General features: G+C 60.6%; 4 protein-coding genes across 4 annotated transcripts; all 4 read left to right on the top strand.

Annotated features, from left to right (window-relative positions):
* Positions 1–560: 560 nt before the first annotated feature.
* On the top strand, positions 561–1,784 carry LSCM1_02913 (uncharacterized protein; the record flags this gene model as incomplete). The annotated part of the gene is made up of 1 exon (XM_067320476.1): positions 561–1,784. One exon carries the CDS (start codon positions 561–563, stop codon positions 1,782–1,784), a length of 1,224 nt encoding a protein of 407 aa, XP_067178788.1.
* Positions 1,785–3,024: 1,240 nt separating this feature from the next.
* Positions 3,025–3,342, top strand: LSCM1_02912 (uncharacterized protein; the record flags this gene model as incomplete). The annotated part of the gene is made up of 1 exon (XM_067320475.1): positions 3,025–3,342. One exon carries the CDS (start codon positions 3,025–3,027, stop codon positions 3,340–3,342), a length of 318 nt encoding a protein of 105 aa, XP_067178787.1.
* A 684-nt stretch (positions 3,343–4,026) lies between these two features.
* Positions 4,027–4,500, top strand: LSCM1_02911 (uncharacterized protein; the record flags this gene model as incomplete). The annotated part of the gene is made up of 1 exon (XM_067320474.1): positions 4,027–4,500. The coding sequence occupies one exon, from the start codon at positions 4,027–4,029 to the stop codon at positions 4,498–4,500; it is 474 nt and encodes a 157-aa protein (XP_067178786.1).
* A 2,214-nt stretch (positions 4,501–6,714) lies between these two features.
* On the top strand, positions 6,715–10,374 carry LSCM1_02910 (uncharacterized protein; the record flags this gene model as incomplete). Its single annotated transcript, XM_067320473.1, has 1 exon — positions 6,715–10,374. One exon carries the CDS (start codon positions 6,715–6,717, stop codon positions 10,372–10,374), a length of 3,660 nt encoding a protein of 1,219 aa, XP_067178785.1.
* Positions 10,375–11,865: the final 1,491 nt, after the last annotated feature.

Raw genomic sequence — 11,865 nt, 5'->3', positions numbered from 1 at the left:
GTCTCCTTCCATGTACAATCACCTGAAGCACAGGCTGGATGAATGACGTAGCGCACGGCCGAGAGTACTGCTGTGCGGCTACGGGCTATACTCTCGGCATGGCGGCGAATTCGGAGCCGCTCGCTTCCTGGGCCTTCGATTTTTGGGCGCGGGCTTTATCTGTGCGCTAACGCGACTGCTGGGCTGGGGGCTTGGCGCCCTGTAGGGTAGATCAAGAACAGGGGTACTTTCTCTTAAGTGGCCGATTGAGTTTTTGGCGAGAGGGACTGTTTGTCTCTGTCTTGGACGTTGATGCCGCACCTAGGTGAGGACACGCGCGCGAGGGGGGAGCATCAGCGGAGGAGTTGAAGCCGCAAAGTTTACAGCATCCTTCCTGCTCTTCTTAGCGTGGTCGGTGCCAGGTTCGCTCCTCGCGTTTTCAGGGAGAATGCCGTGGCCATTCGCCTCAGCCCTCTTTTACGGCGTTCCATTCGGTCGCTGAAAGGGGCAACCACTCGAAGCATTGGCTCTTTTCCCCCCTTTTTCTCTTTCCTGACAACAGCACGCGCTGCCGACCTCTCATGCGCCTCGCTCTTCTTGGTCTCGTCGCACTTGTGGTGCCCACCGCCATCATAGGCGTTGCAGTGTGGTGCGTCTGTCGCCGCTGGCGGTACACGCGAAGGGTGAAGAACTTGCGTCTTCATGGTGCACGTCGCCCTGGCCAGGTGGACGACGAGGACCTGGGCAACGCCGTCAAGGGCGGTGACTGGCTCGACCTGGACACCGCCACTAGAGGCATGCCCGGAATCGGCGCGAATCACTCGTGTTTTTCCATTTCAGCTCCGTTGACGATTGCGGGAGGCTGTGCAGACGATATCTTCGATCCGATAGGGCAGCAGGCGGCGGAGGCGCGGCAGCGCAAGCGTGTGCGGCGTGTGACTCTGGCTGCTGAAGCCGCTGGCAGTCCAACGAGCCGTGGCCGTAGCGGCGGCCTCGCGACCCCCCTGGGCGATGACTGTGGTGCTGCAGAGTTGGAGATGTGGTCCAGCGATGAAGAGGGCGATGACAATCCCTCTTCAGTGAACGGCCACATCGGTGGCGGCAGCGGACGTGGCGCCGGCAATTCAGCTGAGATATTTGCTACTACCCTCGTATTATCAGGTACTGGGGCTTCCGGCGCCGGTGTTTCGTCAGGAGTTAGCCCGTCCCTCAGCGGTACTGCTGTCGCCAACCCCATGATCACCGTCGTTCCGCAGCTTGCCCGTAACCCGCAGTACTTCAATGAGACGGCGCGCGTGCTGCTGGATCGCTACACGACAGAGGGCGAGGGTGGTGGGCCACCGATGACGCCGTCGGGAGTGATAGGTGGCAGTGATGGTGGGCCGCCAAGCCTTCGACCAGCCATGAGCAACGCGGTCGGTGGAAGCAAAGCGGCTTTGGAAAAACCAAAGACAGCCTTTGCGGAGATTCTCTCGTCCACCGCGGCGCCGCTGCAGCCGGGCATGGCGTTTCATCAGCGCGTCGACAACGCGAGCAGTGGCAGTGCTGGGGAGCCGAAAGCTCTGACTGCGCCTGCGGCACGAGGCAGGGAGGCAGGTGAGAGCCACATCGAGGAGGGGGTCTTCGAAGCAGAAGGGAGCGCTGAAGAGGAGCAGGCCTTCTACGATGACGAAGAAGTCGATGCGACATACAAGGAAGAGGAGGAGGGCGATGATGACCGGTCGCTGCCGCGTTTTAGCAGCGGTGCGGGAGCCCCTAGCGCCGAGTACGCTACACACTCAGCGGCAGCTCGTTCTCTTTGCTGAGGCAAGCGTAGGGGAGCGAGGAAAGCGCTTGCACACACACTAATGCACGCGGCTGTGCGTGCCTTCGAATGACGAGGAGTTCAGGCGGGCGCCGTTTCGCAGGCTCTTTTGTGTGAGCGCGTCAGGGATGCATTCCGGCACGTTTTCCACTCTCCCCCTGCATGGCCGGTGGCAGGGGAGGAGACGCACCCCGGTGCGTGGCGGCATCTCGGGAGATCGAGTACCCCTTACCCCCACCCGCCTACTCTGTGTGCTCGGGAGAGCCGAGCAGCCCCCCTCCCCCCATCCACCTCTTTTTCTTCAAGTGCAGCGGTCGCTACTTGCCACGATGGGCAGGGGGGGCATGCTGAAAGCGAGGGCAAGGAAGCGGTAGTCGGAGGGCAGCAGAGGGCGGCACACCTCATGCGTGCTTGGGCCCACACTTGACGCGCTCTCTTCGCTACGACGCGATGAGTTCGGTATGCTATTATGTGCCATATATATTTTTGTTTATTCCTTCGTTTTCTATGAGCGTTGCTCACGTGTATTGCGGCGTACAGCAGCGCGAGCGGGGTGAGCCCCGCGCAGCCATGTACTGAGGGCTCTGGTCAGGCGAAGAACGGTCGAAGCGGATGAAGCGGGGGGGGAGTCGTTGGATGCGGGCGAGGTTGTCCTGTGGGTGGGCTGCTGTATCGCAACGAACACATTCCTTCTCGCCCTCTTTGGAAAGCCCTTGGGCGCTCTTCGGAGAGCGACGGCGGCCACCGGCGCGGCACCAAAAAAAACAAATGAAAGTGCAACGTGCGAAGGAGGAACTCACACGATCAGCCTCGACGTGCTCTTTGGCGCTCTCCCTTCCCCGCCTTCTCCGTCCTTGTGGAATGCGGCGCGTGTGGAGCACATGATTCATGCGTTGTGGTGTGACGCTGCTGCGTTTTGGCTCGCATTCCGCCGCCCTTACGCTTCGGCATGGTGTGTGCCTGCCTGTTAGTATGTGTGTACATGTTCGGCGCGCACCCTCCCGTTCTGTCTCGAGTCCGCGTCGCACCCACTCCTACCCCAACAACTCTCTCTCCGAACACGCATCCATGCCATTCCATTATCGATGCACCAGTGATTTAGAGACTGGTTGTGAGTGGAAAGGGGGCGGGGCGGGGTCTGTGTGTTTAGTGGCACATCCCAATCCTGCCGCAAGCCAGCTCAGTCCTTTTAACGTCGAAGACCTTTGTGGATGCTCCAAGAGGGTCTTGCTGCCGCTCGAATGCTGCGCGCCTGTGTGTGGGACCACGCGACGCTCCCTTACAAGCCGCCGTCGCCGTGCGTGCTTTTCTACCTCGTGCCCGGCGACCCGGTATGGCGTGTAAGTGTGCCGAACGCACGCGGCGAGTACCCAGATCTCGTTCCAGGACTGCCCTACCAGGAGTGGCATTCCATTGAGCCGCACTACCTGCAGGAGTACGCACCCCCTGCGCTGAGCATCCACCGGTCGGTTGAGGTTGCCTGGGAGGACCTGCCGACACCGCCCTTTGACGATTTTCAGCGCTTCTTGTCAGCGTCGGAGAACGCGGTCGCGAAGTGACTCATTCAGCCTGGGCTGTCAATGCTGTGCGCACGCTTTCCTATGAGATTCTTGCTGTGCTCGAACAGCAAGGACAAGGATAAGGGGCAAAGAGAAGAGGCGAAGGAAACAGAGAGAGAGGGGCGCTTCGACGTGACCGCCTCGTCGTGCTTGTCTCGAGCCGCGGTATTGCCATCGACGCTTCTGCGCTTTTGAGAGAGGAGTAAGTCGCATGAGTGGACTCACGCAAGCTGCCTGTATGTGCTATCTGTCTGCATCATAAGTGTTTAGGCGCGCAGAGACGTTTGTGCGGCTCAGCGTCGCTGTGAAACAGAGCGTTACGCACAAAGTCCCCCCTCGAAAAAAAAAACGGAACAAAGTTAGCAAGGCGCCAATCCATTCCGGTGCATTACTCTTCTCCCCTCTCTTCTGTCTCCACCGTACTTTACCTGCCCCCTTTCCTCCCCTCTCCTCTCCTCCTCGAACCCGCTACGTGGAGCACGTGTTACCGCCTCGTGCTCGTGCGAGGAGATCAGAAGAGCACAACTGCCGTAGGTAACTTTTTTTTTACAGGCGGTAATATCACAACGAAAGCAGGTACGTATTGCGCGACGCGCACGCCCCCCCTCCTTCCGCCCGCTACACACAGCACATTGCCATTCCTACCTCCCTTCACTCATAGAAGGTACACAACCGCGCAGAACAATGAGCATCAATGTCTATCAACTGCCCATCGAGCAGCTCGAGGGCCTCAAGGAGCAGCTGGACAACGATATGCGTAGCCTCGGGGCGGCTTACGATGGCCTCTACAGCGGCCGCAGTCGCTACCAGAACAACCGCGACGTGGTTGACCAGTACCGTATCGTTTGCGAGAACGCTGCGAGGACGGAGGCGGCGCAGGAGGTACTTGTGTGCATGACATCTTCGCTTTTTGTGCGGGGCACCGTCGTGCCGAGCGACAAGGTGCTGGTGGACGTCGGCACCGGCTACTTCCTGGAGCAGTCGATAGAGCACGCGAAGAGGTACTTCGTGTCCCGTGCGGCGCAGATCAAGGAGAGCATGGACCAGGTGGAACAAACAATCTCCATGAAGCAGCGGCAGCAGAACCAAGTCATCGACGCACTGCAGCAGAAGACACTGGCGATGCAGCGCTATCGCGAGGAGCACGGAGAGGCTTAATGGGAGCAAGAGGTGGCGACAACGGGAGGGGGAGGTGCAGATGGGCTACCGACCGGTGATGGTGGAGAGCTTTCGAGGGCAGTGCAAGGTTAGGCACTCCCTCTGTGTATCTGGGTAGCAGCATCCTGTTTCTCTGCGTCCTCTTTGCCTTCTTTCCTTCCCTTCGACAAGGTCGTGCCTCACCGCCTCTCGACTGGATGTTGGTGCTTTGGTAGTTGGGTTGCCCGCCTGCCAGGGCTCTCGGCGCACGCTTTAGCCGCTTGTCGATGCACTTGTGACCGTCTTGTAACTAAAACGACATTGTTTGTTGTGTGCTTGTTGGCGCCTGTGTGCTCCCGTTTCTCGTTCTATTGGCTACAGTCTTGCAGCGAAGTGATGCTGCCCTCTTTGTGTGCGGTGCCCACGACAACGCCTGCTTCCCACCTTCCCTCTTGTCTTTTCTCTCCTTTCTCTTACCGACGCCCTCTCCTCGTTGTCGTGAATCTGCGTGTACGCATCTCGCTGTGAAGAGACGCGCGCCGGGAGAGGTGCGGCACGCCTGTGTGTTTTTGTGTGTGTGTAAGCGTGTCTGTGAGGAAGAGAGAGTGAGTACAGCGACGGGGGAGAAGAGATGATCCAGCGGACCCCTTTTTTTCTGGCCCACGAAAGGTAAACAACGCACCACGAAGAGCCGACGCGCATGATGAGCAGAGAAAGCGAAATTGTGTACAGGCACGCCTTCATCCACTACGTCGCAGGCACTCACCTCCAGAAAGAGGGTCGACAAAGACGGGGGGACGGAGACACACTTCTGTTTGTTTCTGAAGATGTCAGAAACGCGCAGCAGGAGCCGCAGTGATAGGAGCACGCCTCACTGCGCGTTGCGCTTTCTTTCCTGCGGCAAAAAAGACCCGTGTGTGACGGCTGCAATACACCCCTCTTCCTCATTTTTTTCCCCGATTCGCTTTCATGCGCGAAGGCGAATCCCGAAGCCCCCGCATCAATGGCCGCACTGCATTGGGGTATGTGAGGGAGAAAACGGGGACATCGTGGAGAAGTGGTGAATGGGGGAGGGGTGTAGGGGTGTGGGGGTGGGGTGGGGGGCTGACGTTGGCGCTACTGGGCGGTGCGCATGCGGGCTCCCTGCCCGCCTTCCTGTTCACACCAAGCACTCTTTGCCATTGCATCTGCGTACGCCGCCATCTCTTTGGGTGACGCTAAGTCACCTCTCCTGCCCCTGCTTCGCGTTCTATCACCCACCCCTCTGTCTCACTATATGCACACTGTTGCCCCTCCACGTTCTGCTCTCCAGACGTATTTCGACGCATCGGAACAGGACTCACACTTACACGTATTTAAATACATACACACACCTGCCGTCTTCATTGGCGTACACATTACATACAAGGACACTCAGAGGAGGAGGAGGACAGGGCGCACGCACACACACGCACACATACAGACACACAGACTAGAAGGAAACGGACAGCAACATATCCCTTAGACCCGTCCCTCAGGGGCTTATAGACTCAGTCACAGACGTACACCCGGAGCTCTCAACTCCACACACACACACACACAGAGACAGACGCCTTCTCCCGTCTGTTTTCGTCTTTTTTTTCTCGTGTGCGTCTGGGGTGTCTCCGTTTTCTGTGCCCGCCTCTCCGTCATCGTGAGTGTCCTCTTCGCTTTCTCTGTATCACCGCCGCGGCGACAAGGGGCGCACAGGTCGTTGCACGTTTCACCCCCGGTTTTTTTTCTTTCTCTCCCTACAAGAGTGACACGCTTCAGCACAGACTAGCATAGACATACAGAAGCTTTGCAGCACCGCCACCATACACAGAAATATACACGTCCGCCTCGCGACAGGCTTCCACACATCCTTCACACGCAGTGCGACACCTGCGCACGCATACATACCAAATTCCCGCGGAATACGATTGCCAGCACACACACACACCTCCCTCCTGCATCACTGATTGAAACGCAGCTGCGTTAGCCGACACCTTGGCTGGGGATCGACGTGCGCTACTCCAGAGCATTGTTGCGCCAACGACGTTGAGTCCATTGAGCTGAGTTTCAGGAGTGGTACCCGTCTGCCTTGCTTCATAGTGCTCCTTCGTGTTGGCGAGTGTCCCGCTTATAGCGTAGCCCGTGGCAGCACACTTCTGCCTTGCCCCCCTTTTCGACTTCCGCGAGGAATTCGTGCCTTCCCCAGCGAGCGACCCGGACGACATGAGACGCAGTTCCCCGCATCCGCCCTCTTCGACGGAGGCAGCGCCGTCTCTAAGGTCGTATGCGCGGTTGTCAGGGGACGCAGCCGGGGAGGACGCCAGCAACGGGAGGGGTCCATTGGGGCGATGGGCGGATGCTCTCCTCAACAACACCTCCCACGACGTAGCACCCGCAACACAAATGCCCGAGATGGCGTCTCAGCACGCACGCAGTCCCCTGTCGCACGTTCGCAGCCAGGCGGCAACCAAAATAACTGGCCGCGCCTCCGCGCAGCTACGACAGCAGCAGAATGCGCCAGACACTGCCTTCCCGCATCATCTCCACAGCTCAAACCGCGGCAAAGCGTCTGGCACAAGTGCTGCGTCTCCCCGTGCAATTGCGGTGGCAGTGCACCCACAATTCTCGCGTGTTTCACAGCGAGCACTCGGCGCGGCTGCCCCGGCACCCCCATCCGTTTCAGCGGCCACAGCGTCGGTGGCCTCTCACGCATCGGCGAACAGCACCGCGTCCACAACTGCCACACAGGCCTCTGATCAGCCCCTGGACGAAGGGTTACCGGCTCCACTTCCACCGCCGGTGATGGACGTGCACACTGCTTCCACTGGTGGTTCCGTCGCTTTCGCTATGCTGCGAAGTGTATCCGACACACCACAGCCCACCCCAAACACCGCAGTCAGGCGGGCAACTCGCGCAGGTGCACCCACACACATCATCCCGCAGCAGCTTCAGGCGCCGCTTCGCAGTGGCAGAGTCGAAGGCAACAGCAGCTGCAGCTGCAGAGCTGGTAGCGTCAGTGGGAGTCCCCTCGCGTCGGTTGAAACGCCTCATAACCTGCCGGGCACCTACGCTTCATCGCCCTTTTTCCAGCGGGCACTCGACGGAGCACCGACGTCGGAATCTTCGTTGGGTGCACCGCGCGCTGCTGCTGCTGCGGTGAGTGCGGTCGCAGAGGATGACCAAGAAAGCTCAATGCTGCAGCTGCAGGACGTGACACCCATCACGAACGCGGGTGACTCCCAGCAGGAATCGCAGCTGCTCAGCCACCCACGTACAACCGCGCAAAGTTTGGGCGGCATCGGACAGTATTCGTACAGCGACGGAACTGCCGACCACGACGCCGGCGCAATGCCGTCAGTGCTTAGTCCCATGGTGACCAACGCGCCCTCGCGAGCGTTGCCACTTGTGGGCGACTACAGCGCCGCTGCTGCGGGCAACGCGCTGCCGTGGGGCACGCTGCCGCACACTCACCCACCGCCGTGCCCCGCTTCCCGAGTTCTTTCCGGCCAGCAGGTGATGCTCTCTCCGTGCGTGTGCAACATCAGCCAAGGCGCGCTTGCCAAGCTTCCGTCCCAGTCTGCCTCGCTTTCGGATATGGCGCAACTCTCTGGCACGCCGGGTGGGTTGTCCACATCGCAAAGCGTCACGATGTGCAGCACTGGGCCGCAGAGGAACCGCGGGCTTGTCTCCGTGGCTGCGGACAAGTGCAGGTCGATGAGCTCTGCTGGCCACTCGACATCGCCGGAGAGCTCTTGCACGCACGTCAGCGGTATCTGCACGTCCCTACCGCCGTTGCCCTCGCAGACGCACATCAGTCTCCGTGACCAGAGCTCTTCATCTCTCCTAACTTCCGGCGGCAACGGGCGGAGCTGCCGGACAACAACCACCGCCGGCAGCTCTCCGTGCACGAGTGCGCACATGTCACACCCGCAGTGCCGCGTCGGTGGGGTTGGTGGCTACGGTACCCATAGCGGCCGGTTGCCGTCCTCGTCTTCAAACCCAACGGTGACGCCGCTGTCTATCTGGACGTCTGGGCGGGTAGCTGCCTCCGCAGCGACAACGGCGGCCATGACAGCAGGCCAAGGGCGGACGAGCGCATTGCCAACCGCCTCAACAGCGCCAGGTGCTGCAGGCGGAGGGTCGTCCTTCTCGACTTTAACGAGCGGCCCGCCTGGCTTAGCTCTGGAGAAGCAGCTGCTCTACGCCAGGAAAGGTGACCTGGCGCAGATCCTCGTCGAGCTGGCAAGCTGCAACCCGGAGGCATCGCGCTTTATTCATTCCAAGGCGCTCTTCTTCGCCTTCCGTCGCGGATACGGCGGTGAGGCCGTCGATGCTCGTGAGGCACGCCCAGCAGCTAGCCTGGTAACGAGATCGGCCACGGCTGGTGCTGACAAGAACGCGTGGCAGCAAGCTCGTCACCGAGGATCGGGTGCGAGCGGCATTCCGAAGGCTGTGGGGGTGCCTAATGGCGACCGTCCTCGGCAAGAGTCGTGTGTGCTTAAGCACGCAGCAGCAGATTCAATCATGCTCAGCGGCGCTGCAGCGGTGCACGACCACAACATCGCTCGCTGCATCTTTCCTGTGGAGGTGGCAGATGACGAGGATTGCGACTGCGCCGACTCCCCAGCTGGGGCCAGGCGCTCTCATCCGGCGGGCGTTAAGGGGGCGGCCACCGCGACGGTGCCGGAGGACCTCCACTGTCCGGAGGGGCGCGCCTTCAGCACCGAGCTGCACCCGTGTCTCCGCTGGTACGGCGCGTGCCGGAACGCGACAAGTTGCGCGTACGCGAGTGTGCCGCGCAACGTGTGCCTAAACTGGATTCGCGGCTCGTGCATGGCCCGCACCGAGTGCAGCGGCGTGCACAGACTCCCTTCCCCATGTCCGCCAGAAGTTCGTCGGATCTACGAGCTGAATCACGGTCTTGTACGTCGTGAGACGCCCGTGACCGCGAGCGCTCCTCGGGTATCTGTCGGCCATGCCCTCCCTATTCCGCCCCCGTTCCCCGTCTCCAGCGGGGAGGCACGTGGGCCGTTTGTGGGCGGAAGCGCGGCTACGGCTTCCCCCGCAAGCTCGAATGCTGATGCTGCCGCCACGGAGCGGGCGGGGTACTGTGCTGGTGCCGGCGAAGCCCTTGCGGTGTGCCCCGCTGTGACGGAAGAGCCTGACGAAGCGAGTGCGGCTGTGCGCACACCAACGAACCAGTCGATCTGTAAGGACACCTTCCCTGGCGGCGGCAGCACGCCCCACCGCCATTCGTATGGGCGTGATGCGGAGATCTGTGTCTCTACAATGGCGATGGAGAGAGGCGGCGGCGCCGACACGGTGGCGGTTGGAGTCGTCAGCTCGTCGGACTCCTCTCACATGGACCCCGCCATGAAGGCCGAGGAGCCGGTGGACCACGAGATGCTGCAGTACACAGGCGGCATTCTTAGTACCGATGCCGGCGCTGGTACAGCCGCCGTGATCATTCCGCCATGCCTCTGCTCTGTCAGCGTGCCAATGGGAGGTCTTGGGAGTGGCATGGCGTCCTCCACTGGCAGTAGTCGCTGTAGCACCGCCGAGGGCGGCAGCAGCTGTGCGAATTCCGTCAGCCGGTACCTCGGACCCGAGTTCGATCGCGCAGCCACGGCGGTGCCGGAACGGGACGATGGCCGGCCAGGCAGCGCGGTGATGGGTTTGTCAGCGCAGCCGCTGCCGACCAATGTGAAGAGCATCAGATCCATCTGCGGTTGTGTGCGCGACGGTAAGGAAACTCTCGAAGTCATCCCTGCTCGGCCTGAGGGTGACTTGGCGGGGGCATTAGCTGACGTGGATGACGAGTGCGACCTCTCCGCTCCTGCGGCAGGCACGCGCACGCGGATGCAGTCGCCACGGTATCCGTAGAGACTGCTCGTGTGGCAGACGACAGGTGTGTATATCAGCTGTGTTGCGCTTCCTGTTCGCCTACAATCCATCTCATTGTTCCGCTGCATCTCTGCGCTCGTGCTTGTCTCCCCCGTCTCCCCTCTCGGGCGTCTCTTCTATGCGCGCGAAACGGTTGGGGGTTTACCGGTATCGTCAGCCGTCTTGGCTGCCTCTCGAGTTGTGCATTCCGTATGTCCGCGCGTACGCGCCATCCCTTTCGCTTTTTTTTTCATTTCGCCCCTTTTCTATCTTCGTGCGGCTTGCCCTGTGCGCTCGTGAGCGACATCCGCCGGCCCCCCACCCCTCGCTACCGTGCTCCTCTTCCTCGGCCATCCCCACGCGCTTGCTCGATCGCTGCCTCGCCCTTTGTTCCCAGCATGCCATCCTGTAGAGCGTGTTAAGCGCCTTGGTCAAGGAAGAGGAGGGGGAGGGAGCTAGACGCGGTGGCGAAGGGTGGCGCGCGCGAGGATGCTACAGAGGGGGGAGGCATCAAGAGCAGTGGATACACTCATTTACCCTCCCCCCTCCCTTCCCCCCGTCTCCTCCGTCACACATCCATACCCATACCTGTCTTCGCCCCTCCCTCCCTCCCCCCGTTCTACGGGCCCATCACTGCCAGTCTGTTGAAACAATAGATCCTCTGTCATCATCATCATCTTCGGTGGAGTGTTTTCGGGTGTTGGCGTTCTCGCTGACGTCACATTGCCATCGACATATATGCGAAAAAAGAAAAGAAGCACACACAGCAATGAAAATGCTCCCAACGCACAGAAGACGGGCGCAAAAGAGGTGAACTGCACTAGAGCGGGAGAGGGTAAGTGTGTGTGTGTGTGAGGGGGGTGCGGCAGGGCGGGAGAGCTCTCACGCGTGTGCCCTATTCCCCCTCCCCACCCCTCCCCTCCTCCGCCTCTCTTCCCATCGCTCTCTCGGTTTCCTCACCTCTCGACGATGCGTGTGGGAAGCGCCCACAGCAATAAGAAAAAGGGATATCAGTGTGATGTGCCGAGCCCATGCAGACTTGGGGACTGCGCCGCACGTGCAGTGGCGGATTCTCCTCTCCCCTTTCTGACTCAGCGGCGCGGACCCCCGGCCTGCATCGCCTCCCATTTTCCCTTCATCTATGCCGGTCCCCTCCCTGCTCGTAACGCACACATGCCTTCGCACTGGCAAGCGGGACCCTCCCTTGTCGTGCTGCCGTATCTCGAGATCCACATTTCTTGGGCGCCTTGCCCTCCTCCGACTGACCACACCACCAGTACGCGCTTCTCTCCACAACTTCATCCCTTTTTTTTGTTTGGGGAGTCGCCTCGCGTCCTCTCCGCAGCCGTTGATACTCAAGAGGACTTGTCGGCCTCTCCGTCCGCGTGTGCGCGGGCGAGGGTCTTTCGTACAGTACGCGCTCCTTGTGAGAGGCGTGTCAACGAAGAAAAGGACAAGGGTTTCTGTCTGCGCGGCAACGAGAACGCCAAA

The sequence above is a fragment of the Leishmania martiniquensis genome, chromosome 22 (assembly GCF_017916325.1).
Source record: "Leishmania martiniquensis isolate LSCM1 chromosome 22, whole genome shotgun sequence".
Lineage (NCBI taxonomy): Eukaryota > Euglenozoa > Kinetoplastea > Trypanosomatida > Trypanosomatidae > Leishmania > Leishmania martiniquensis.
Note: the sequence above shows the minus strand (reverse complement) of the source record. Positions and strands in the feature narration are given on the sequence as shown.